The sequence below is a fragment of the Lampris incognitus genome, chromosome 5 (genome assembly GCF_029633865.1).
Source record: "Lampris incognitus isolate fLamInc1 chromosome 5, fLamInc1.hap2, whole genome shotgun sequence".
NCBI lineage: Eukaryota > Metazoa > Chordata > Actinopteri > Lampriformes > Lampridae > Lampris > Lampris incognitus.
Window position 1 is genome coordinate 43,613,447 of NC_079215.1, and position 27,551 is coordinate 43,640,997.

Consider the following 27,551-nt stretch of genomic DNA (forward strand, 5'->3'; position numbering starts at 1 on the left):
CTGTCGATGTCACTAATTACATTTGGGAAATTGGATATTGCTGCAAGTTGCACTTTGGTGTTCACTGACAGAGTAAGAAAACCCAACGTCTTGCTGTGTCATGTTACTTATGCATCTAAAATAGCTATCATAGGATGGCTTTATAGGGGCCTTGGAAAGTGTCAGCTGCCACAAACCGAAGAGAGGTCCAAAGGGACCAGGATGGCACCATTTCTCAGAGTTAGTTTCTCTAAAGCCAGGCCCAATTCAGCATAGATTTCCTAGAAAATCGATCCTGGTAATTGAAATTGACTCGTAAGCCAGTCGTTTGTCATGGGCCAGAAAATATTCTTGTCTTCATACCAGCCATTCTCTCCAAAGTCAGCCATTTGTGTAATCTTCCAACAGTGCCAGAGCAGCCATTGTACTGTTACACACCATCATTATTATTTCTTATATAACCCTGTGCCAATCATTCCATTCACTTTACATCTATGAATTTGGTACAATTAACCAAACTATCAACCCATGATGAAAAGTCACTGCAAATAGATGCTTTTTGGATAATCATGGGCTTTCAGACTAAAGCAATAAAGACACTATTTAGACTTGCATTTTATACTGACAATGGATGTGATTATATGAGGGCTGTCTGATTTTATATGTATTCAAATTAAGTGAGAAGGCCATTAAAACATTTTGCTCCATCTCCCTGCATTGCCAAGAGAGTTACCATTACCCACTGTCGCTAAAATGTGCACATGCATTTCATTGGGGATATGTGCAACTATCTAGTCTTCTCCCAGTTTCTAGTAAAAGCTATTTGAACATACTATTTGACCAGGATTATTTACCTTATTCAACAAAGTCAGTGTACTGGTACGGATACTGTGGCGTTCTTAGCTGTTGCTGATGCTTATAATTGTTATTCAAGTTTTTGAGAGACCAAGTGCATCATAAATACTTTTAGATCCATTAGCGCGTGGGGGGGGGCTGCACCCCCTCCAGTAGTGGCAGGTGGCTGTACATCCCAACAGTATGCCTAACTTCCTAACGTACAAATGCAAAATAAATAAAATAAAATAAAACATACCTTGATTTTAAGTGGGCTAGGGCTGCGTGGAATGCACATTTTAAATAATAAAGAGAGTAAACACTCCAAATCTGCTACACACGCATCTTATAAACAAAACAATGATGTCATACTGTAGCAACCGGGGGAGGCGGTTCTGCGCTGGGGGAGCGCAATGGCTGATGGGACTGTTAATGTTGTGTTTTAATGATGTGGTGTTGTGGCTATTCTTTAGTTGTTGTTTTTGGGGTTCAACTCAGATTAACTAGGAGATTGTTTACTGACTAACTGACTGTAGGAACGTGACTGGGACTGATGTTGCCACTTGGGACATGGGTGGTGGGTGGGTGGGTGAGGGACTTGTTATGTTGTTGTCAGTTTTGGTCCATTCTGGTCGGTGTGAATAAAAGAGCACTCCCAGGGTGATGAGGTGTATGGGGCACGGGAGTTGCGATTAAAAAGGGATGTCTGCCTCTCGACTCATTCTTCCATGCCGGCTCGCCACAATACTTTTCGTTTTAGTTGGCAGCCCCCCTACTTAAATATCTTCCCGCACGCCTGGTTAGATTTGATGTCACTCAGAAGTTGCTGCATTTTTATTGTGTGTAATCCTTCATTTTCATATGTGTGGAGTTAGGTTTCAGTATCTCTTTTCCTGCAAACCTCCCATTCATTCACTAATCCCCTCCTCTCTCTCTCTCTCTCTCTCCCTCTCTCCCTGTCTTTCTGGGTGTCTTTCCAGACTGCTTTTCATCCAAGGCCGAGGACAGGCTGTTTCGGAAGCTGTTCAGAAGGTATAACCAGTTCATCAGACCAGTTGAGAACGTCTCTGACCCTGTCACGGTGGAGTTTGAGGTCTCCATCTCACAGCTGGTCAAAGTGGTGAGACCCCCTCACACCAACACACATACGCACAGGGGACCCACTACTGCCCAGATGCCCAGTTAAACTGTTCAGTGCCATACCTAAATTTGAAGTATTTTCCACACAAACCTTTATTTATTCATCCCTTTAACTTGTGTGACCCAGTATGTTTGTACATGCACTCCTAAACAAACGCAACACACACACATACATAGAAATATAGGTACGAAGCAATCTTATTGTGTGTGTGTGTGTGTGTGTGTGTGTGTGTGTGTGTGTGTGTGTGTGTGTGTGTGTGTGTGTGTGTGTGTGATAGGGATGGGTATTGTCTGTATTTTATTAAATACAATTAACTCCAATTGTTTTGATTGTTTATCAAATCCAGATCTTGGTTCAATCAGTCAATCAAGTTGCATTTTATATGGTGTTCTAATTGTTGTCATTTTTTGAGAAAGAAACCAAAATCTTTCAAAAAGGAAAAGCTATTATCTCAGTATGATGTTTACCATGTATTAACTTAGCTATTGCCGTTTGTGATTTATTATTGTCTTGTTGGGCAATGTTAAAATATGCTAGCTAGGGGTTGTGGGATAGCATAACTTGAAAAAAAATGTTATATCCCACAATGAAGACATAATCTGTTTTTTACATATTGTGTAGAGGCACAGCTCAGATTCAGTAAAAATTTGCCCTTAGAGGACTGACAGCTAGCTAGCTCAGCAAGGTGAGATTAATGTGAAGGTGAACGTGTGTATGAGTGAACTGGTGTCTCCATGTATCCGCACATTGTGTATGTGTGTGTGTGTGTGTGTGTGTGGGTGGGTTGTTGTGTGTGCATGCATGCATGTATGTGGGTGGTGGGTCGTTTGTGTGTGTGTGTGTGTGTGTGTGTGTGTGTGTGTGTGGGTGCACTGCATGAGTGATTGTGTGTCATTATGTGTACACGTGTGTGTACATGCTTGCTGAAATGTATTCGTGTGGGGAGCTAATGTGCTTCTGTGTATTTTGTCTGATTTGCTGAATTGTGAAGTCATTGGTCTGTGTATCAAAGTCGAGCTGAATAAGAGTCATAGAAGGAGATGGGGGGGAAATGAGGTCTGTGACCTCACCATCTATTATTAACCGACCGCGACAGCTCACCTGATCTCTCAATCAATTGCCTGGCTGTAGTAAAGGAGTAAAATAGAGAGGGATCAAACGTGTCTCTTATTGAGTTATTTTATTGAAATATATGTTTTGAAACGATCCCAGGTTAGTATTCATTCCCGTGTTGTTTTCAAACTTCACATGGCAGATATTTGGTTTGTGCAGAAAGGAGGAAGGGAAGAAACAAGGGAGTGGATTCTTTTATCTCTAAATAAAATTCAATAGTGCAGCTGCTCTTGGTACTGACTTAACCAGGTCTCTGATCAAAAGACACACACACACACAAACTTCACTGAAGGGTAAAAAATATTCTGCTTCTCTTTAGGATGAGGTGAATCAGATCATGGAGACAAATCTATGGCTCAGACATGTAAGTATGCCCCAATACACACACACACACACACACACACACACACACACACACACACACACACACACACACACAAAGTCAATCATCATCCAATCTGTGAGTGATCATATCGTCTCCTGGATCACCACCTTGCTGTGGTGGAGAAGCTTGCGTGTACCAATGACCCAAGAGCTATGCCATCCGGAGCTTGGCTCCTGGTAGGGTCACCTCAGGCAGATCGGTCAAGGGGGAGGTACCAGACGAAGCATGATCCAACACAGACCTCAACAGTGGAACTGGCAGAAGATGTCTCCAGGTCACAACAGCAGTGAAGGCGGATGAAGGCTACAACAGAGGGTGGACCCCAATCGCCTTGGTTCTCCATGCCATTGGACTCTGGCCACCTCCCTACCAAGGACCGTGTGGTGGCTGCAGGCGCATCAGCCACTCCTTGTAAAAAGCTGTCACGTGCAGGCATCCTCCCTCAAGGATCCTACCTGAAGACCCACAAGGACCTAGAAGGAGGACAGTCATACTCCACCCAGAGTGACTGGCAATGATGATGATGAATCTGTGAGAGGGAGCAGAATGTAAAAGAATACTGATCTTTGTACACTGGTTAATAAGGATCTTTTGTCATTGGTATGTGATCTGGGTCTTCGAGGCTCGCCCACCCCCATCTCCTGATTGTTGTTTCAGTTCACCTGCGCCCATGTGCCTGATTGACCCTGATTGCCCAGCTTCACGCACGTGTTCCCTTCTCCCATTGGCTGTGCAGTTCTTGCGCACCTGCGCCCAATCTCCCTCCCCTTTCTCTGATTGGCTCTCTGGTTCCTGCCCCATTCTGTGCATCTGTGCCCCTATCTCCCTCCCCTTTCTCCGATTGGTAGTACGGTTCCTGCACATTTGTGCCCAATCTCCCTGATTGCCCCCCCCCCCAGGTATATATATGCCCCCTGGTTTCCTGGGATACTTGTCGGATCCTCTCACACTCTGACAGACTCTTGGTCGCTGGAAGCACCACGTCATGTTGTGAGCTTTCCTCTCTGTCTGTACTTGCCATCTGTTCCTGTATTGTAAGTTCATTTGCCTCATTAAAGCTTTGTTCAAGCCCAGCCTGTCTTTGCTGTCTGCATTTGGGTCCTCTCCCTGCTCTTACCATAGATTGCATGCAAGCATGTAGCACTTTCTGGCTTCTTCTTAAACCAAACCCTTCTTTTGAGTCAGGGGGTTGACTAGAAAACAGCAGACAGGGTAGGAATTTCAGAGCTTGACTATGCCTTGTGAATGAAACATCACTATGGCCTGGCATGCTGCGTGTGCCTGGATGCCTGTGTTTATACCCATGCTATAGACAGGGTCCGCCAGAGTCCAACTTAATGGCAGATGTTCGAGGCAGTAGAATTCTACCTCTTGTCCCGATGACGCAATCAATATGTGTTGTGTGTGTGTGTTGTCATCATGCATCACTGAGGCAATGGAACGGAGTGGGAGGAGATTGAGATTCATTTCAAAGACCAAAAAACAACATTCAGATCGTCATATAGCCATCTAATCAATATCAGCAATATGATTAGTCATAGTTCCTTTGACTCCCATAACTTATCAGCAAACAACCGATATGCGTAGATCCTGAAGTTTTGATCTCATTAATAATAATCCAGCCAGTATTTATCAGAAATGACACTCTTTGTCTCTACTGCGTGGTTTCAGGTCAAGTCATGTTTAATTGGTTGCCAAGTAAGTTTGTGCATAGAAGGAATCTCTGGGGTGCTCACATTAGAAAACACACAGGGACTACATATTTAATGGCAGCTGTTTGTGGTGCCTTGCTGGATTATATTTGATTCATTGGGCATTCTTTTTTAAGCCTCTTTACGTCTGTTCAATTTGATCTTTTGTTGAAAAAAAATCTTATTAAATATATCATGACTGATACTGTCATGTTAAACATCGGTGATTAGTTTATTTCTACAAATCAACCATTGGAGTACTAAAGTTCAGGGCTGGAGGAAATGATGCTGAGATCTTTGAGTACCCTATTAAACTGCATTGGAAGGGTTGTATTACTACTTTTATTGATGTGTTTCCAGTTCACTGAACCATTATTCAACAAGGCGTATGTAGTAAGAAGATGTGTCAACAAGGCAGTTACAATGGTTTTACAGATGAAGCCATTTTACAAGCTATCCATCAAACAATTGTCCAGCTTCTCCTCTGCATCAACACTAAGTTGTTCTTTTTTTTTGTGGAAAAATGTCCCCCTTTTTTTCTTCAATTGTATCTGGCCAATTACCCCACTCTTCTGAGCTGTCCAGATCTCTGCCTCACCCCCTCTGCCGACCTGGGGAGGGCTGCAGACTACCACATGCCTCCTCCGTTACATGTGGAGTCACCAGCCGCTTCTTTTCACCTGACAGTGAGGAGTTTCACCAGGGGGACATAGCGCGTGGGTAGATCATGCTATTCCCTGCATCCCCCCCGAACGAGCGTCTTGACCAACCAGAGGAGGCACTAGTGCAGCGACCAGGACACATACCCATATCTGGCTTCCCACCCGCAGACATGGCCAATTGTGTCTGTAGGGACGCCCGACCAAGCCAGAGTTAACGCTGGGATTCGAACCGCCAGTCCCCATGTTGGGAGGCAGCGGAAGAGACCGCTACACTACCCAGACACCCCAACATTAAGTTCTTTCTGGAACAGTTTAGAGCAGAATCGGATTAGTATTTTTTTTTAACAAAACTCTAATATCACTATCTCTACTAGGTAGAGGTCTCCAAACAGATCTCTACTCCTCCCACACACAAAGCAGGAAGTACTTGATCTGATTTTGACTCGGAACTGCTCCACAGCAAATATGACTGTCACCCCCTTCATCTGTCTGACCAGTTCTTTATTCAATTCACGATCACCTGACCGGAACAGCATTATGGTCCTCCACAATTGGTCCCCTTCCACTGCAACATTCAGTCCCTCAGACTGACTCAACTTTCCAATGAATCTTGGCTACCAAGCCTCTTCATAATGACTTCTCCATACTCCCTGTCAATGAGGCTATAGATGCACTCTGTTCCTTGCTAGCCTCCTCTCTTAACCATGTCTGCCCTCTAACATCAAAACCTGCTCACAACACCCCCCCCTCCCCAGTCAGTAGCTCACTGGAGTCCTCAGAGAGCAAAGGGTGGAACTCAGTGCAGCAGAGAGAAAATGACATAAATCCAGAGAGCCCACTGACCTCAGTGACAGTCAGACTCCTAGCATAATTTTCTTCCAGTTTAAAAGCTGCTAAGACCACTTACTATCAGAACAAGATCCGTGGTGCCACACATGCTCCAAAAATGTTTTCAGCTTTTAAATCACTCCTCAAACAGCCTCCTCCTCTGCCCTCCACTCTGATCACTGCAGATGTGTTCACCTCGTTTTTTATTGATTGGAACTCTGACATCAGTAACCAGTTCTATGAGCCTGACCATCTCAGTTTGCAACTGCCAGCTAACAGGGCCACACTCTCCCCTCTGACCAAGGAGGAAGTCTCCAAGCTTCTGATGGACTCGCGATCCACTACCTGTCCACTGGACGCAATACCATCCAACCCTCTACAGACCATTTCTCCCACACTTAACCCCACAGTCACACACATAATCAACTCCTCACGTATAATGGGTGTGTTCCCCACCACATTTAAGCAAGCTCGAGTCAACCCGCTGCTCAAAAAACCTACACTCAACCCAGCCCAGGTTGAAAACTACAGACAGGTTTCACTTTTACCCTTCCTATCAAAAATACTTGAGTGCACAGTCTAACCAAGTTTGAATTCCTTTCTGAGAATACCTGTATGACCTGAAATAGCCTGGCTTTAAGCAGGGGCATTCTACGAAGACTGTGTGCTCTCCCTTCTACTCTTCTCCCACTACACAAATGACTGCACCTCAGGTGACCCGTCTTTTAAACTCCTGAAGTTTGCTGATGACACAACCATCACTGGCCTTATCGGGATGGTGACGAGTCTGCATATAGACGAGAGGTTCATTAGCTGGCCATCTGGTGCGGCCATAACAACCTAGAGCTGAACATGCTCAAAACTGGTGATGACAGTGGACTTCAGGAGTCCCCCATCACTGCCCCCCTCACCATACTCAACAGCATGGTGTCCTCAGTGAAAACCTACAGATATCTGGGTTCCACAATCTCCTAGGACCTAAGGTGGGCATCCAACATAGACACAATCATCAAAAAGGCAGAGCAGAGAAGATACTTTCTCCGCCAGTTTAAGAAATTCAACGTGCCTCAGGAACTATTGATTCAGTTCTATACTGCAATAATCTAGTCTGTTCTCTGCACATCTATCACTGTCTGGTGGAAAACAGGACAGGGACAGACTACAATGGACAGTTGGGTCTGCAGAGAAAATCATTGGTGCCAACCTGTAATCCATTCAGGACTTATACACCTCCAGACTCAGGAAACCGGCAGGCAACATTACTGTAGACCAATCACACCCTGGTCACAACCTGTTCCAATTCCTCCCCTCTGACAGGCACTACAGAGCACTGTACCCCAAAACAACCAGATATAAAAATGGTTTCTTTCTGCATTCTGTCATTGAAATGAACGCTTAATACTGTCAGATAAATCCAACTTTTTTGTATATACTGTACTGTACATTGTACATTATACTGGTGCACTCGGTCATGTCCATCTACCTCAGGCATGTATGTAAGTAAACTGCTAACATCTATTTCAGCATCTCTGATATATTCTCTGCACCATTACACTGTATAATCTCTTACCTCACTGGGTGCAATCATCTGCTCTCATGATTTCTCACACCATTACTATGCTGACGATACCCAGCTCTTTCTGTTATTCCCACTGGAAGACCACACAGTCTTGGCTTGGATCTTGTCATGCCTTGCTGATATATTGGCATGGATGAAAGAATGCCACATTCAACTTAAGACTGAGCTCCTTTTCATCCCAGCCAGTCCTTCTTTACAACAAGAGATCAGTATCCAGCTCGAATCAACCCAACTCATGCCCTCAAAGTCTGCCTGAAACTTGGGTGTCATGATTGATCACCAACTAACCTTTAAGGTTTATGTGGCCTCAATTGCTCGGTTGTGTCGATTTGCCCTATTCTACATCAGGAAGATCAGACCCTACCTGTCTGAGCATGCACACAACTCCTGGTACAGGCTCTTGTAATATTACGCATTGACTACTGCAACTCCTTACTGGCAGGCCTCCCCGCATATACATTCAAACTTTTGCAGATGGTCCAGAACATAGTGGCTCATCTGGTCTTCAACCAGCCCAAAAGAGAACATGTCACCCCACTGTTCACATCCCTCCACTGGCTCCCAGTAGCTGCCTGCATCAAATTCAAAACCCTGACATTTGCTAACAAAACAGCAACTAAAACAGCTTCCGCCTACCTGGACTCCCTCATTCAGGTCTACCCTCCCTCCTGCTCACTGCACTCTGCCAATGAAAGGTGCCTGGTACTACCACCACGACAGCGCCCGAAGTCACTAGTTAGACTCTTCTCTTCTGTCGTTCTGCGGCGGTGGGGCGAGTTACCAAACTCTGTTCGATCGGCAGATCCAGTTCTTTCGTGAACACCTCTGCACTTGGACTAATGGGGAAAAACAAATCTGCTACTATACATTCTATACATTGCCTCTCTGCATTGCCTGTTGGTACCTACTATGTCCTATCAGACTCGATCTTAGTTTTATGACATTTAATTATGTTGTTTTCTCCTGCCTAGATCCTTGCTGGTGTTGCATCAACTCAGATGTATGTCACTTTGGATAAAAATATCTGCTAAATGAAATTGTAAATAGGTACCATTCCATTGAACTGCATAAAGATGAAGAAAGAGAAGATTATTTTTTTCTCCCAAAACAATACTTGTGCATAAAAGCGAGAGTAATTGTGCATAAACATTAAGTCACAAGCAGGGTTTCTACAATTTATTCATCTTAAGTTTTATTATTTAAAGTGCCTCACAAGACTCTCACATATTAAAATGGCTAACATCGACATGTCAACTTTCTACTCACCTAACTACTTGCCATCTTGATGCATGCTTAATAATACAGGTAAGAAAATCAATGAACGCTGAATCGGTTCATCTGGATACAACGTTTATTGACAGATGCATTAACAGTATCTGTCAATAAACGTATCCAGATGAACTGATTCAACCCTCTCTGATTAACTACTTGCCATCAGTCTAATTTGCTGGCATCTTTGATGTCACCATATTATGTATACAAAACGGGAAGGTTGATCGTAATGTGTGCTTTATCCTGGAAGAGACAGCATAGTTTTCTCCCTCAAACCAGCCATGTGATGTGATCCCATTTTCTTTGTTGTATTTGTCACAGGGGCAATCAGTTTTACCCTCAGCCCTTGTGTTGTCCACACATTCTGTATACTGCCCTTGTCTTGAGGGTCATTTATGACCCACCCTCATTAAACCTCTAAATTAAAGCAGCTTAATTTAATTTTAAACCCCAAATCTATTTTGCACAAAGAAACAACCTGTCATTTATCACAAACTTTGACTATCTGGGTTTTCCCTCTTCACAGTACAGAAAGACTGCATTTAATCAGTGGACACCACTCGTTTTTATTACAACACACCTGTCATGCTTGTTTTCTTTACTAAAGTAGAGGAGCATTATTATTATTATTATTATTATTATTATTATTATTTAAGGTACTGCATGGGTGTAAAAATTAACTTTTTAGCAAGAAATAGCAGTTGTATAGCCTAAGAAAGTAGCAGAAATGTGCAGAAAGTTAGTACCCTAGTGATGTACAGCTTTCATGGAGATATGAACAAAAAAAATGTTTCACTTTTTCTAATGTTGCGGTCACTCTAGGAAAAGTAATCAAATTTCAGATTGAAAAAAAGATAGAGTCTTTTCTCTGCTGTTAAACACTGTTATGGGTCATTTTTGATCCGTAGACACCAGAAGGGCTAGATAAATAAATATGAACATGTTTCATGTTTTCAGCTCAAAAAATGCTAAATCTAAAATGAACTTCCTCTTTATTATGAACAAAGATTTGGTTACCCCTCATTTGTTTGTTCTTTCTTCCTTTGGATATGCTGGTAAAGGCTCTAGCAAATATGTATTTGGTTCTAACTATTTCTCTCACGATGGCCCTCATAAAGGGAAAAAAATACCGACTGAAGACATGTTTTGTGTCTTTCCTGACTTCAGTTTAAAGTTGAAATTGGGATTTCCTCAATATGTCCTCTGGCAGTGAGAACTATGAACAAAAAATAGCAGCCATTATGCCTCATGTTCCATCAGCTCAGTAGTAAATAGTCTGCACCCTTATAAAAATGGATCCTTCCGTGTTACCTCCGGCTTAGTCGGGCGTCCCTACAGACACAATTGGCCATGTCTGTGGGTGGGAAGCCGGATGTGGGTATGTGTCCTGGTTGCTGCACTAGCGCCTCCTCTGGTCGGTTGGGTCGCCTGTTCAGAGATAAGGGGAACTGAGGGGAATAGTGTGAGCCTCTCACGTGCTATGTCCCCCTGGTGAAACTCCTCACTGTCAGGTGAAAAGAAGCAGCTGGCAACTCCACATGTATTGGAGGAGGCATGTGGTAGTCTACAGCCCTCCCAAGATCAGCAGAGGGGGTAGAGCAATGACCGGGACGGCTTGGAAGAGCGGGGTAATTGGCCCAAGGATACAATTGGGGGGGGGGGATTACAAAAAAAATGGATCCTTGGGCCAAAGCTAACACATGCAACAACAAACTGTATGGTAAAACTATACTACAGTGTCATTTATTGTGGAATTAGTAAATTACTTGTCCAACAGAAGCATCACCACATTTGGAGATGTGAGGATGTATTGAGCATATTTTTAAATCGGCATACTTTTTGAAATATTCATCTTGTACTCTAATTCTTGCCATAGAAATAAATGGCGAAATGACACGTTCTGTAAGACAGTAAACTAGCTGCTTATGTCTCCAACCTTTTATCGTATCATACAAGTAACTATAGCACTAGATCTACTACTCGGATTCTTTTAAATGTCCCCATGGTGCACTCAGAGCTTGGTAAAACTGCTTTTTCCTTTAATGCACCTTGGGTATGGAATGAGCTGCGAAATATCATTGTCTTAGAAGCACTCCCTTCTTTGAATACTTTTAAAGGTCTTTTACAAATGGCCTTGAAGGAAACATGTTGCTGTTTTACATAATCCTTGACTTGAGGTGGACCGTGTTTTGGATATCGCTGGTATGGCTTGTATGCCTCTCTTCTTTTACTATTTTTCCTGTGTAGTTTTTTTTCTATGTATTTTATGTGTTCTCCATCCATCCATTACCCAAACCGCTTATCTTGCTCTCAGGGTCACGGGGATGCTGGAGCCTATCCCAGCAGTCATTGGGCGACAGGCAGGGAGACACCCTGGACAGGCCAATTTATTTATCTCAATGGGACCTTCCTGGCTAGATAAAGGGTGAATAAAAATGAAAATGCTTGTTGCATCATTGGGTGGTTTATTCTTCACAAGTTTCCATGGGGTATATCCTGGTTGTCATGGGATGTCCTATAGTTGCAAAACATCCTAAACCACCTAAACCACAAACTCATAGCAGCCAAATAAAAAGCACTTAACACTGAAACAACTAAGCAATCCCCCCAGCACCCACCCTGAGATGCTTTATTAACCGCCTTGCAGCTACCACTAATTACACCAAATGCCACTTACACTACATGCACATGACATACATTTATGCCCCATGATATTACAGTTTAGCGCTCCATGACACCTGTTGGCAACCTTCAAATTCAACTGCTAATTTCTAAATCTCTCATAAGTCACTTTGAATAAAAGTTTCTGCTAAGTAATAAAATGTAATTGTCAGTGTACTGTGTAATCTGTCTGCTAGCACTTTCAGCTAGCCCCCGCATTTCTTCCAGCAAATGTACTTTTCAGTTATTCTTCTCATCTGTGTGATGTTTCAGATATGGAATGACTACAAGCTGCGGTGGACACCAGTAGAGTTTGATGGGATTGAGTTCATCAGAGTTCCATCAAACAAGATCTGGAGACCTGACATAGTGCTCTACAACAAGTATAGTGCCACCATGTCACAGTATCTTTACCATTGTTACCAAGATGGTCTTCATCCAAACACATCTCTTGATATATTACTCAATTTTTAAAGTGAACAACAACCTCCGGTGCTGTCATCATATGGAAAAGTTGTCTTACATAATGTAATGTCAGTATGACATTATTGGTGCATTAAGAAGCAGTTCAGTGGGCAGTTTTGCCATTTTCAGCTCTTTTCCAATTCAGTAGATAATGGGCTCATATTTCCTTTGTTCACACTACAATAGTAACTCATAATGAAAGCAGAAAGCAATTATGTGACTTTTGTATGTATTCCACAGTGAAAAGAACATTTTGATTCATGGACCACCTTTTGTTGAATCCTAACAATCTTTCTTTTCTTTATGACCCTGCCCTTTCATTCTCTTCCCTCCCCGTCATCATTGTCTTCGTGTGCTCTATTTGCCTTCTTTTTGTCTGCTGTTCTTTTTCAATGTCACAAACCCTTGTCATCTCTCCTTCCCTCCATCCCACGTTTGGTCAAATATGTGGACACTTGCACATAACCATGCATGCACACACACGTGCGCGTGCACATACACATGAACACATACACACAGTGCGGTAGGTGATTTCCTGGTAGAGGATAAGACAAAGGCACTGTTGAAGTTTGACGGCACCATCACCTGGGTTCCTCCAGCCATCTTCAAATCTTCTTGCCCCATGGACATCACTTATTTCCCTTTTGACTACCAGAACTGCTCCATGAAGTTTGGCTCCTGGACCTATGACAAGGCCAAAATTGACCTGGTACTAATTGGGTCAAAGGTCCGTGTGTGAAATATATATTTGTCAATTTTCCCCTTTCACACTGTCTTTGACAGTTAATGAATATTCTGTTTATATGATCCAGTATTATAGAGTTATTATGTACTAGTATTCATGATGGATAATTGGTGGACAAAACAAACGATCCTGTCCTTTTTGTAGCTTGATAGACAGACCACAATGCCTTTTTTAGGGTTAAAGTTTTAAGAAACTTGCTTTCCACCATATTTGTTTCTCCCATGCAGGTGAACCTAAAAGACTTCTGGGAGAGTGGCGAGTGGGAGATCATCGATGCCCCAGGCTACAAGCACGACATCAAGTACAACTGCTGCGAGGAGATCTACCCGGACATCACTTACTCCTTCTACATCCGTCGTCTGCCCCTCTTCTACACCATCAACCTCATCATCCCCTGCCTCCTCATCTCCTTCCTCACAGTGCTGGTTTTCTACCTCCCGTCTGACTGTGGAGAGAAGGTCACGCTCTGTATCTCCGTCCTGCTCTCCCTCACTGTGTTCCTACTGGTCATCACCGAGACCATCCCCTCCACCTCACTGGTCATCCCACTCATCGGCGAGTACTTGCTCTTCACCATGATCTTCGTCACACTCAGCATAGTCATCACGGTCTTTGTGTTGAACGTCCACTACCGCACACCCATGACCCACACCATGCCGGGCTGGGTGCGCTCTGTATTCCTCAAGGTGCTGCCGCGGATCATGCTGATGAGAAGGCCGACGGACCAGGAGGTCAAGGCCGGAGGGTCAGACAGCAGTGGGGAGGCAGGCGGAGCTGGAGGGGGAGGAGGAGACGGGGGCGGGAAAGGAGGGAAGAAGAGGAAGAACAGCTTGACACAGGTGAGGAGTGGTGATAGTGGTGGTAGTAGTAATGTATATGTGTGTGTGGGGGTGGGGTCTGTTGAATGGCTAGACGGATGGATACTCACACACACATGATATACTAGCCACAATTTGTGAAACAACAAATAATTTACCAGGGGTGGTTTGAGAGCTGGGCTTGTGCCCATGTTGTTCCTCGTTTGGAGCCAATGACAAGTAAAATGTGAACGAGTATCACCACGCCCTCCTTTGATACATTGGAGCTGCTGCTTGGTGGACAACAGTAGAAGTCTCTGGTTTTACTGGAAATCTCCTAGTTCTAATTGTGTTACAAGCATGGCTAATTAAAAAAAAGAAGAAGCATGCATTCTCAGAAAACCATCAAAAAGTCAAATAAAACTTAAAGAATAACTAAGCCGTAGACCAATTTAGTGAGTTTGTTGACATCAACAGGTTAAAAGCTATGGAAAGGTTAAAAACATGTCAGGATGGTCTTGGTACTCTGTGGTGTTAGCATAGCAGAATAAACAGCTGCAGCTAATAATATTAACAACTAGGGATTATGCATAGGGACCAATGAAAGGCAGTTGGATGGCAGTTAAAGTATTCTGATTCAGATTAAAATACAAGATGAATCGGAATCAGATCTCTGGTTGTGTCTTCCATCAGGTTGGAGGTGGCTCACTCAACTGCCTGGAGTTTGGGGACAGTAAGCTGTCGTCTCTGGAAGGCTGTGCAGGGAAGAAATGCCCTTGCCCCTGCCAGCATGGGAAGGACACCCCAGAGACAGCGGACCCGGGAAAGCTGACTCGCCAAATGAGTCCTCAGAGCATTAACACGGTGGTGGCCTTCTCTGTGGTTTCGCCAGAGATCAAACAGGCTATTGAGAGTGTCAAGTACATCGCTGAGAACATGAGGAGCCGTAACAAGGCCAAAGAGGTGAGTAACTGTTATTTTCACTGTAGCTGACCACTATGAATGTCAGGGAATAATAGGAGTTAGGATTTAATCAAATGTAGACAATACTGTTTTAAAAAGAGTGATGGCAACTACAATAAGTGCATATCCTTGGACAGACACGTGTACACACATACACACGTATATATACAAACCCCAATTCCAGTGAAGTTGGGACGTTGTGTAAAACATAAATAAAAACAGAATACAATGATTTGCAAATCCTTTTCGGCCTATATTCCATTGAATACACTACAAAGACAAGATATTTAATGTTCAAACTGATAAACTTTATTGTTTTTTTGCAAATATTCACTCATTTTGAATTTGATGCCTGCAACACGTTCCAAAAAAGCTGGGACACGGGCATGTTCACCACTGTGTTACATCACCTTTCCTTTTAACAACACTCAATAAGCGTTTGGGAACTGAGGACACTAATTGCTGAAGCTTTGTAGGTGGAATCCTTTCCCATTCTTGCTTGATGTACGACTTCAGTTGCTCAACAGTCCGGGGTCTCCGTTGTCGTATTTTGCACTTCATAATACGCCACACATTTTCAATGGGAGACAGGTCTGGACTGCAGGCAGGCCAGTCAGGTACCCACACTCTTTTACTACGAAGCCACGCTGTTGTAAAACATGCAGAATGTGGCTTGGCATTGTCCTGCTGAAATAAGCAGGGACGTCCCTGAAAAAGACGTCGCTTGGATGGCAGCATATGTTGTTCCACAACCTGTATGTCTTTCAGCATTAATGGTGCCTTCACAGATGTGCAAGTTACCCATGCCATGGGCACTAACACACCCCCATACCATCACAGATGCTGGCTTTTGAACTTTGCGTTGATAACAATCTGGATGGTCCTTTTCCTCTTTAGCCCGGAGGACACGACGTCCATGATTTCCAAAAACAATTTGAAATGTGGACTTGTCAGACCACAGCACACTTTTCCACTTTGCGTCAGTCCATCTCAGATGAGCTCGGGCCCAGAGAAGCCGGCGGCGTTTCTGGGTGTTGTTGATATATGGCTTTCACTTTGCATGGTAGAGTTTTAACTTTCACTTGTAGATGCAGCGACGAACTGTGTTAACTGACGATGGTTTTCCGAAGTGTTCCTGAGCTCACGTGGTAATATCCTTTACAGAATGATGTCGGTTTTTAATGCAGTGCCACCTGAGGGATCGAAGGTCACGGGCATTCAATGTTGGTTTTCGGCCTTGCCGCTTATGTGCAGAGATTTCTCCGGATTCTCTGAATCTTGATGATATTGTGGACTGTAGATGATGAAATCCCTACATTCCTTACAATTGTACATTGAGAAACGTTGTTCTTAAACTATTGGACTATTTACTCACGCAGTTGTTCACAAAGTGGTGACCCTCGCCCCATCCTTGCTTGTGAACAACTGAGCCTTTCGGGGATGCTCCTTTTATACTCAATCATGACACTCACCTGTTTCCAATTAACCTGTTCACCTGTGGAATGTTCCAAACAGGTGTTTTTTGAGCATTCCTCAACTTTCCCAGTCTTTTGTTGCCCCTGTCCCAGCTTCTTTGGAATGTGTTTGCAGGCATCAAATTCAAAATGAGTGAATAGTTGCAAAAAACAATAACGTTTATCAGTTTGAAAATTAAATATCTTGTCTTTGTAGTGTATTCAATGGAATATATATATGTGTGTGTGTGTGTGTGTGTGTGTGTGTGTGTGTATATATATGTGTGTGTATATATATGTGTGTGTATATATATGTGTATATATATATATATATATATATATATATATATATATATATATATATTGTTACATGCATGGATTCGCTACAATATATATAGGAGAGAGAAAGAAAAGAGACAATCCATCCAGTCATACTGCAGACCCCAAAAACCTTTATGGTAATATAGCCGGTATACAAACTCTACTTAGGAATTTTAGTTCTGCTAAACTTTCATGTTAAAATCTACATGTTTTTGGGGATTTTTTGACACGGACACCTCTAATACAATTTGGTTTTATCTCACTTTACAATGTGCAAACAATTGACAGAAACTTAAGAATGAAGTCACATTGAGAATATATTCTAAATGGCAAATCCTAATGCATCTAAAGGAAAGCCTGCACACTGAACATATAATTCATTTATATAAAACCTTATGACAACAGATGGGCAGAGAGCTCCTCTTTGATTCTGTGAATCAGGGCTGCATATCCAAGCTTATTGCAGAAGTTAGCAGGGCCGTAAGTTGGGCCCAAACAGTTTTAAATGTGGATCAGAGCAGAGAAGTCTCTCTCCCCTCACTGGCAGTGATAAATATAGCGGGGGAAATCTCCCAAAGGACAGAAGCCGTCTTTGATATGCAAAAACCCCTGACTCAATCAGCTTTGTCAAAACGCATGTCACAGCTTTTGACACGGCAGTTAGAATATGCTTATTAGAGTTATTTGCCTCTGTGTACGTTTTGTGCCATTCATTAGCTAGTTTTCAAACAGATACCCATCTCTTTTCTCCTTCCCTCTTTGTTTCTTTCTTCTCTCTGTCCTTCCTGTGTAATCTACTGCCCACCCATTTTCGGTCTTAAAACACTCTTTTTTTTAATGTGTTCTGCATCCCATCCCCCACCCTCCATTTTCCTCTACGCCCTTCACCTCTCACTTTGACTCTATCACCGCTGTTGCTTTTCCTTCTCTCCTCTCCACCATGGTGTCAATTTGTTCCCTTCTTTGCTCACAGGTGGAGGACGACTGGAAATACGTTGCTATGGTGATTGATAGAATCTTCCTCTGGGTGTTTGTTACCGTGTGCGTCCTCGGGACCATCGGCCTCTTCCTCCAGCCTCTCATTGGCTTCGTCTCATAACCGCCAACACGTCAGGGCTCCCCAAATGCCTCTTGCGCTGACAGATCCAGAACAACTCATAAAAATCTCAGTCCTCTTTAAACTTAATCAGATATGGACTTTTAAAGCTCTAGTCCTACTTGTTGTTTAGGTTTTGGTTCCTGTATGTTTTGGTCCGCACCGAAACTGTTTTCATGATTCCTGCTTTCAGTCTTGTCTACTGTGTTTTGAATGAGATGGAGCGAAGCGGAACAAAAAAAAGAAAACACATCCACTTTTAGGACTGCAATGTGAGAATCAACATTCAACAGATACTTATGAAGCTAGAACATTTCCACTTCAAGTAGCAACGACGAGAGCTCTCTGTAAACACTTAACACAACCCCGTGACAGACTCTCAACCCTGTCTGTCACACCGAGTACACCGATCTGATTCATCATGCTGTTCACCATCAGAACCAGCCACCGCTTCTGCTTTTTGTGTCATTCCTGTTCAGAATTCAGACTTGTGCATGTCTCTGCTTGTTACCAGTCAGGGGGGAGTGCTGTTTCGTAATTACAATCCATGTGATTTCTAAACGCTCTCTTGATTAATGTTCCACTAGGTAATCGGTTGGCCCCGTAAATATTGGATTAGATGGGACTTTAAAATGGTGGCTCCTTAAATAGCTCTCCATTTATTAATTCATCGGGGGATTCTATCACCCAATTCCATAGCTGTTAATTTGTGCTCTTTTACTTGTCAGCTTTAATTAAGTTAATATTCAGCTCTGACATTCAAAACAGCACACACACACGCACACACACGCACACACACACACACACACACACACACACACACACACACACACACACACACACACACACACACATACAGCAGAATGTTTCAGTATTTGACTATGAAGCTTTGGTCCTGCACAGAGTATAGATTACAGAATTCCTCCAGGAGAAAATCCGCTTTATTTATTTATTTATTTATTTATTTTTCACTTATTTATTTATCTATGTATTTATGTTCTCATTCCTTTGGCATTATTTTGCATTGGTTTCCTGTTAGACATGCACACCTTACAGTGAAATGACAGCAAACAGATTTGTATAAAATGTGGCTTTCCTTTTGTCTGTCTGCCTTGGAATTTAAAATAAATGCAAAACTTCTTTTATTAAAAGGGACTTTTGTGTTGCTAAATTCTGTAAATGCGCTGAATGGACTGTGCACATCAATCACATGTGCATGTACGTGCCCAAATGCACTCACACACACACACACACACACACACACACACACACACAAGCATGCATGGACTCACTCCAACAAAAGAGAAGTTTTGAAGACCGCTTGGCTGTGTTTGATCTTGCTGTTACCCTCTGATGAAGAATAGGCATGGGTAAATCTGATTTATCCCCAAGCTTCCAACTAAAAGGTCTCATAAAATTATGAAATTCCGAGTGCTATTCCAGTTTACTTCTCATGGTTAGATAAAATGTTCTGCAATTAAAGGCCTGTTGTGGATTTGACTTTGCTAAATGACATAGTGTAACTAGACTGCCTCGTATTTAACTGTGACAGGCGAAATCTTACAGCTGCAGTTAACATAACTATGACATCTGGTCACGAGCTTTATGGAAAACACAATGTGAACAGAATTCAACATTTAAGGACCCTTTTCATTAGCAATATGAAAGGTCCCTTGAGTGTATTAACAATGACAAAGCTCACTGAATGTGGTCACACCTTATCATTAATTGGTGCTTCATGGTGATTCAGTGCAAAGATTTAATGTAAGATTTAAAGCTGTGTGATTTTCAGTAGTCAGCTATTTAGATGTAGCTATAGCCATAAGAGCTTGTAGGAAGCTGCAGGTTGACATGACACTGACTCGCCCCTTCACTCATCATTGTCACCTTCACACACTTAAAAGCAGCATATATATCTCAATATTATTGATATTGAATTCCGCTCCTCATTTCTGAAGGAAAAAAACCGTGCATATATATATATATATATATATATATATATACATACACTCACCGGCCACTTTATTAGGCACACCTGTCCAACTGCTCGTTAACACAAATTTCTAATCAGCCAATCACATGGCAGCAACTCAATGCATTTAGGCATGTAGACATGGTCAAGACGATCTGCTGCAGTTCAAACCGAGCATCAGAATGGGGAAGAAAGGTGATTTAAGTGACTTTGAACGTGGCATGGTTGTTGGTGCCAGACGGGCTGGTCTGAGTATTTCACAAACTGCTGATCTACTGGGATATTCACGCACAACCATCTCTAGGGTTTACAGAGAATGGTCCGAAAAAGAGAAAATATCCAGTGAGCGACAGTTCTGTGGGCTAAAATGCCTTGTTGATGCCAGAGGTCAGAGGAGAATGGCCAGACTGGTTCGAGCTGATGGAAAGGCAACAGTAACTCAAATAACCACTCATTACAACCGACGTATGCAGAAGAGCATCTCTGAACGCACAACACATCGAACCTTGAGGCAGATGGGCTACAGCAGCAGAAGACCACACCGGGTGCCACTCCTGTCAGCTAAGAACTGGAAACTGAGGCTACAATTCGCACAGGCTCACCAAAATTGGACAATAGAAGATTGGAAAAACGTTGCCTGGTCTGATGAGTCTCGATTTCTGCTGCGACATTCGGATGGTAGGGTCAGAATTTGGCCTCAACAACATGAAAGCATGGATCCATCCTGCCTTGTATCAATGGTTCAGGCTGGTGGTGGTGGTGTAATGGTGTGGGGGATATTTTCTTGGCACACTTTGGGCCCCTTAGTACCAATTGAGCATCGTGTCAACGCCACAGCCTACCTGAGTATTGTTGCTGACCATGTCCATCCCTTTATGACCACAGTGTTCCCATCTTCTGATGGCTACTTACAGCAGGATAACGCGCCATGTCATAAAGCTCGAATCATCTCAGACTGGTTTCTTGAACATGACAATGAGTTCACTGTACTCAAATGGCCTCCACAGTCACCAGATCTCAATCCAATAGAGCACCTCTGGGATGTGGTGGACCGGGAGATTCGCATCATGGATGTGCAGCCGACAAATCTGCAGCAACTGCGTGATGCTATCATGTCAATATGGACCAAACTCTCTGAGGAATGTTTCCAGTACCTTGTTGAATCTATGCCACGAAGGATTAAGGCAGTTCTGAAGGCAAAAGGGGGTCCAACCCGGTACTAGCAAGGTGTACCTAATAAAGTGGCCAGTGAGTGTATATGTATATGTATAAATATATAACTTTGTTAAAAGAAACACTCAATGATAGGGAAAGTGCTCAACAAATAAGGAGCAAAATAAACTCTGGGTTTTATATATAAAATCCAGAGTTTATTTTGCTCCTTACACTGAGGATGCAGAAGCCAGTACATTCTTAGTGCCGGTCCCAAGCCTGGATAAATGGGGAGAGTTGCATCAGGAAGGGCATCTGGCATAAAATCTTTGCCAAATCCTAAGCATCGGCTTGGAGTCGATGCAGTTGCCCAGTGGGGACTGGGGTTCGCGCCCCGGTCTCGTCAGATCCGACTATGGCCGGACTCGATGAAGCAGCAATCATTGGCAACGCTGTCTTCGGGAGGGGGGCGGAGTCGGCTTGTGTTCGTCATGTGAATGCGTCTCTGTGTGTGCCGGAAAAACAGTGGTTCGGCTTGGATTCGCCTTGTCACGAAAGTGGGGAGGCGCTTTCCTTCGAGACTGCCGGCCGGAGAGATGCAGTTGGCGAACGCATGCAATACGAGGGTGGGTGTTTGAATTAAAATAGGGATCAATTGGCCACTAAATTGGGAGAAAAAAGGAAAAAATCAGAAATAAATTTATAAAAAAAATAAAATCTTGGCCAAATCAAATATGCAGATCATAAATAAGATTTCCATAGTGGATCGGTCGAGGCCCGGGTTACCAACGACCGCCACCGGTACTGTTAACCAGCAGGGTGCCGGTGGTAACTATGCTACTGTTGGGTGAAGGAGAAGGAGAGGGGGAAGGCATGTCCAGAGGCAGCGAGAGAGGAGGAAGGGTAGGAGTGTGTAGATGAGAGTTGGAACTTTGAATGTTGGAACTATGATTGGTAAAGGGAGAGAGCTGGCTGATATGATGGAAGAAGAAAAGTAGGCATACTGTGTGTGCAAAAGACCAGGTGGTAGGGGAATAAGGCCAGGAGCATTGAAGGTGGGTTCAAACTCTTCTGCCATGGTGCGAATGGGAGGAGAAATGGAGTAGGGGTAATTCTGAAGGAAGAGTATGTCAAGAGTGTGCTGGAGGTGAAGAGAGTGTCAGACAGAGTGATGAGTATGAAGCTGGAAACTGAAGGTATATTGATGAATGTTATCAGCGCATAGGCCCCGCAAGTTGGGTGTGAGGTGGAAAAGAAAGAAGAATTCTGGAGTGAGTTGGATGACATGGTGGAGAGGGTACCCAAGGAGGAGAAAGTGGTGATTGGAGCAGACTTCAATGGACATGTTGGTGAAGGGAACAGAGGTGATGAGGAGGTGATGGTAGGTATGGTGTCAAAGAGAGGAATGTGGAAGGACAGATGGTGGTGGATTTTGCGAAAAGGATGGAAATGGCTGTAGTGAATACATAAGCGGGAGGGACACAGGGTGACGTACAAGAGTGGAGGAAAGTGCACACAGGTGGACTATATCTTATGTAGAAGGCGCGATCTAAAAGAGGTTGGAGACTGCAAGGTGGTGACGAGGGAGAACATAGCTAGGCAGCATCGGATGGTGGTCTGTAGGATGACTTTGGAGACCAAGAAGAGGAAGTGAGTGAAGGTAGAGCAGAAGATCAAATGCTGGAAGTTGAAGAAGGAAGACTGTTGTGTTGAGTTCAGGCAGGAGTTAAGACAGGCACTGGGTGGTCGTGAAGAGTTGCTGGATGGCTGGGCAAACACTGCAGAAATAGTGAGGGTGACAGCTAGGAAGGTACTTGGTGTGTCATCAGGACAGAGGAAGGAAGACAAGGAGACTTGGTGGTGGAATGAGGAAGTACAGCAAATTATACAAAGGAAGAGGCTGGCAAAGAAGAAGTGGATTGTCAGAGAGATGAAGAAAGTAGACAGGAGTACAAGGAGACACAGTGTAAAGCGAAGAGAGAGGTGGCAAAGGAAAAGTCGTATAGTGAGTTGTATGACAGGTTAGACACTAAGGAAGGAGAAAAGGACTTGTACTGATTGGCTAGACAGAGGGACCGAGCTGTGAAGGATGTGCAGCAAGTTAGGGCGATCAAGGATAGAGATGGATATGTGCTGACAAGTGAGGAGAGTGTGCCGAGAAGATGGAAGGAGTACTTTGAGAGGCTGATGAATGAAGAAAATGAGAGATAGAGAAGGTTGGATGATGTAGGGATAGTGAATCAGGAAGTGCAGTGGATTAGCAAGGAGGAAGTGAGGACAGCTATGAAGAGGATGAGGAGTGGAAAGGCAGTTGGTCCTGATGACATACCTGTGGAGGCATGGAGATGTTTAGGAGAGATGGCAGTGAAGTTTTTAACTAGATTGTTTTAACACAATCTTGAAAAGTGAGAGGATTCCTGAGGAGTAGAGAAGAAGCATACTGGTACCGATTTTCAAGAACAAGGGCGATGTGCAGAACTGTAGCAACTACAGAGGTATAAAGTTGGTCAGCCACAGCATGAAGATTTGGGAAATAGTAATAGTAGTCAGGTTAAGAGGAGAGGTGATGATTAGCGAACAGCAGTATGGTTTCATGCCAGGAAAGAGCACCGCAGATGCGATGTTTGCTTGGAGAATGTTGATCGAGAAGTATAGAGAAGGCCAGAAAGAGTTGCATTGTGTCTTTGTAGATTAAGAGAACACATACGACAGGGTGCCGAGAGAGGAGGTGTGGTATTGTATGAGGAAGTGGGGAGTTGCAGAAAAGTATGTAGGAGTGGTACAGGATATGTACGAGGGAAGTGTGACAACGGTGAGGTGTGCGGTTGGAATGACAGATGGGTTCAAGGTGGAGGTCGGATTACATCAAGGATCGGCTCTGAGCCCTTTCTTGTTTGCAACGGTGATGGACAGGTTGTCGGACAAGATCAGGCAGGAGTCTCCATGGACGATGATGTTCGCGGATGACATTGTGATCTATAGCAAGAGTAGGGTGCAGGTTGAGGAGAGCCTGGAGAGGTGGAGGTATGCACTGGACAGAAGAGGAATGAAAGTCAGTAGGAGCAAGACGGAATACCTATGAGTGAATGAGAGAGAGGACAGTGGAATGGTCAGGATGCAAGGAGTGGAAGTGACGAAGGCATATGATTTTAAATACTTAGGGTCAACTGTCCAAAGTAACGGGGAGTGCAAGAGTGAGGTGAAGAAGAGTGTGCAGGCAGGGTGGAGTGGGTGGAGAAGAGTGTCATGAGTGATTTGCGACAGAAGGGTACCTGCAAGAGTTAAAGGGAAGGTTTACAAGATGGTTGTGAGACCAACTATGTTATATGTTTTGGAGACAGTGGCACTGATGAAAAGACAGGAGGCGGAGCTGGAGGTGGCAGAGTTGAAGATCCTAAGATTAGGAATGATTATATTAGAGGGACCGTTCAAGTTGGATGGTTTGGAGACAAAGCAAGAGAGGCAAGATTGAGATGGCTTGGGCATGCTTGGAGGAGAGATGCTGGGTATATTGGGAGAAGGATGCTGAATATGGAGCTGCCAGGGAAGAGGAAAAGAGGAAGGCCAAAGAAGAGGTTTATGGATGTGGTGAGGGAAGACATGCAGGTGGCTGGTGTGACAGAGGAAGATGCAGAAGACAGGAAGAAATGGAAACGGATGATCCGCTGTGGCGACCCCTAACGGGAGCAGCCGAAAGTAGTGTGTGTGTGTGTGTGTGTGTGTGTGTGTGTGTGTGTGTGTGTGTGTGTGTGTGTGTGTGTATATATATATATAGATATATATATATAGATGCAGGAAATATTCCGCTCCTTATTAGTTGAGCACTTCTATCAACACCATTGACGATTTTGGGAAAGAAAAAAAACAAAAACGCATATATATACAAAATCCAATGAGTCAAGTAAATTCTTTATGAGACAGTACAAGCCTGTTTCATGCCATGATTGCTTATGGCATGAAACAGGCTTGTACTGTCTCATAAAGAATTTACTTGACTCACTGGATTTGTTGAGCACTTTCCCTGCCGTTGCGTGTTTCTTTTAACAAAGGTGTATATCTATCTATCTATCTATCTATCTATCTATCTATCTATCTATCTATCTATCTATCTATCTATCTATCTATCTATCTATCTATCTATCTATCTATCTATCTATCTATCTATCTATCTATCTATCTATCTATATATATATACACACACACACACACACACACACACCTTCACATATGCATGCATGAACATATACACATTCACACATCTATACAAGTATAGAGTTCAGAGAGAAGTCTTACTGACAGGAGGAAGTCTTATATACTTTATGGTAAATTTGCTCTCAGTGCACAATGAAAAGCCGAAAGAGAGATACCAGAGAAGGTCTGGCAAGGCAATGCGAGTGCCAAAGAGCATTTACAGCACAAAAAAAAGACACACGTAGGGTCTAGTCTTAGACTACTTTATTTGCATTACCTCATATGCATGTCTCATACATACAAGGTAATGAGATTATGTTTCACATGGACCACAGTGCCACATAAAAACAAATAACATGCAATAGATATTAAAAACAAAAAGTGCAGTAGAATCAAAAATTACTACACAGACCTAAACATCACAAGCACACTTGACATGGATAGTAAGTAAGAGGGTCAAAAAATCATTTTGTGGAAGGTCTAAGTAGCGGAGCAGATATGTAATATTTTTTACTCGAATCGTGCACAGCTGGATAAAAGCAGGAAAATGGGTACATGGGGTTTTTAGAGTATGCTGATTTCAAAAATAACGGGAATCATGACGTCACTCCAACGGTTCCCGCCGAAAATTAAAAATTCAAGATGGCCACCATAAAACACATTTTTGCCAATAAATCAGCCATAAATACTGCGATTGCTATGATTAAAAACCATATACCCAGGGTTTTTTGGGTCAGCAAATGCAATAAAACATATCTCAACTCTGTTAAAGTACACCTTTATGCAAAAAAATACATAAAAATAAATTCAAAATGGCCACCATAAAGTATATTTTCAACTAAAAATAAGCCGTAAGAGACATAAGTACAATTTTCAAACTGACTGCACATGTTTAAGGGTCAACAGCTCCAGTTCATCACATATCAAAACTCAAATGCTACATATTCACACAGGAAAACATAACAGAATTTCAAAATGACCACCACCATAGCAATTTTGTACGCAAAATGTACCTTCACCGACATGACCACCACCATAACATTTTTTTTTGCAAAAGGTACCTTAACCGACATGATACTAATTTCTGGCCCTTTCCACCCTGGATGCATTGCAAAGAACATAGCAAGCTTTATTCCACTTAGCTTTACGCACAGTAAGAGTTTCTTCTATGCTATCACCGTCATTGAGTCTTGATATATTAATGTTCAGCGGTACACTATTTAACTAAAGAGATTATCTCTTCACCAGTTTTTCGTCTGTCAGCAAGGTCCTCTGTGATGTGAACTCCCAGGAACTTAGCACTGCTGACTCTCTCCATGTCCATACCATCGATGGTCAGAGGGCTATGGTGGGCGGTGGTCTTTCTAAAGTCAATAATAACCTCCATAGAAGTTGTTGTTTTTGAACCTCGCCGCCAGTTGATCCGCTTCTACACTGTATGATGATTCATCATTGTTGCTGATGAGACCTACCATTGTAGTATCATCAGCAAACTTTATGATGAGGTTGGAAGTGGATGATGCTATGCAGTCACGAGTAAGCAGGGTAAACAAGAGCAGACTGAGTGCACAGCCCTATGGAGTGCCAGTGTTCAGTGTGATGGTCCTGGAGGTGATCTTGCCAATTTGTACTGACTGTGGCCTCCCTGTGAGGAAGTCCAGCACCTAGTTGCAGAGGGAGGTGTTAAGGCCCAGCTGGCTCAACATTCCGATCAGGTGTTGTGGTATGATTATGCTAAAAGCTGAGCTGAAGTCAATGAAAAACATCCTTACATAGCTGTTCTTTCTCTCCGGGTGGGACAGGGCTGGATGAAAGGCAGAGATTATGGCATCTTCTGTGGAGCAATTAGCACAGTATGCAAACTGGAAAGGGTCCAGAGTGGAGGAGAAGCTGGACCTGATGTGCTTCATAACCAATCTCTCAAAGCCCTTCATGATGATGAGAGTCAGTGCAATGGGGCAGTAGTCGTTGTGGCAGGACACAGGGGACATCATTGGCACTGGTATGATGGTGGCAGTCTTGAAACACATGGGAATGACCACCTGGGACAGCAAAATGTTGAAGATGTCAGCAAGGACATCTGCCAGCTGCTCAGCACAGTCCGTGATGGCTCAGCCTGGGATTCTGAACCCACAGCTTTTTGTGGGTTGACTCTGGAGAGGGTCTTTCAGTGCATCTGGGAAGGTGGGGGCATCGCCTCTGGTATGAGGAGGAGGCTTGTAGCCAGTGAGGGCCTGGATGCCCTACCAC

At 43.3% G+C, this 27,551-nt stretch overlaps 1 protein-coding gene across 3 annotated transcripts; it reads left to right on the forward strand.

Annotated features, from left to right (window-relative positions):
• The first annotated feature begins 1,798 nt into the window (after positions 1–1,798).
• chrna6 (cholinergic receptor, nicotinic, alpha 6) lies at positions 1,799–17,989 on the forward strand. 3 transcript variants are annotated; one of them, XM_056279532.1, is made up of 7 exons: positions 1,799–1,933; positions 3,387–3,431; positions 12,419–12,528; positions 13,130–13,337; positions 13,583–14,194; positions 14,846–15,115; positions 17,864–17,989. In XM_056279532.1, exons 2-7 carry the CDS (start codon positions 3,405–3,407, stop codon positions 17,987–17,989), a joined length of 1,353 nt encoding a protein of 450 aa, XP_056135507.1. In that variant the 5' UTR covers positions 1,799–1,933; positions 3,387–3,404. The 3 variants fall into 3 exon arrangements, with proteins under 3 accessions (XP_056135507.1, XP_056135506.1, XP_056135508.1); XM_056279531.1 differs by having other exon boundaries at positions 1,802–1,933; positions 13,583–14,233; XM_056279533.1 differs by having other exon boundaries at positions 1,802–1,933; positions 13,583–14,201; positions 14,853–15,115.
• The last annotated feature ends 9,562 nt before the right edge of the window (positions 17,990–27,551 follow it).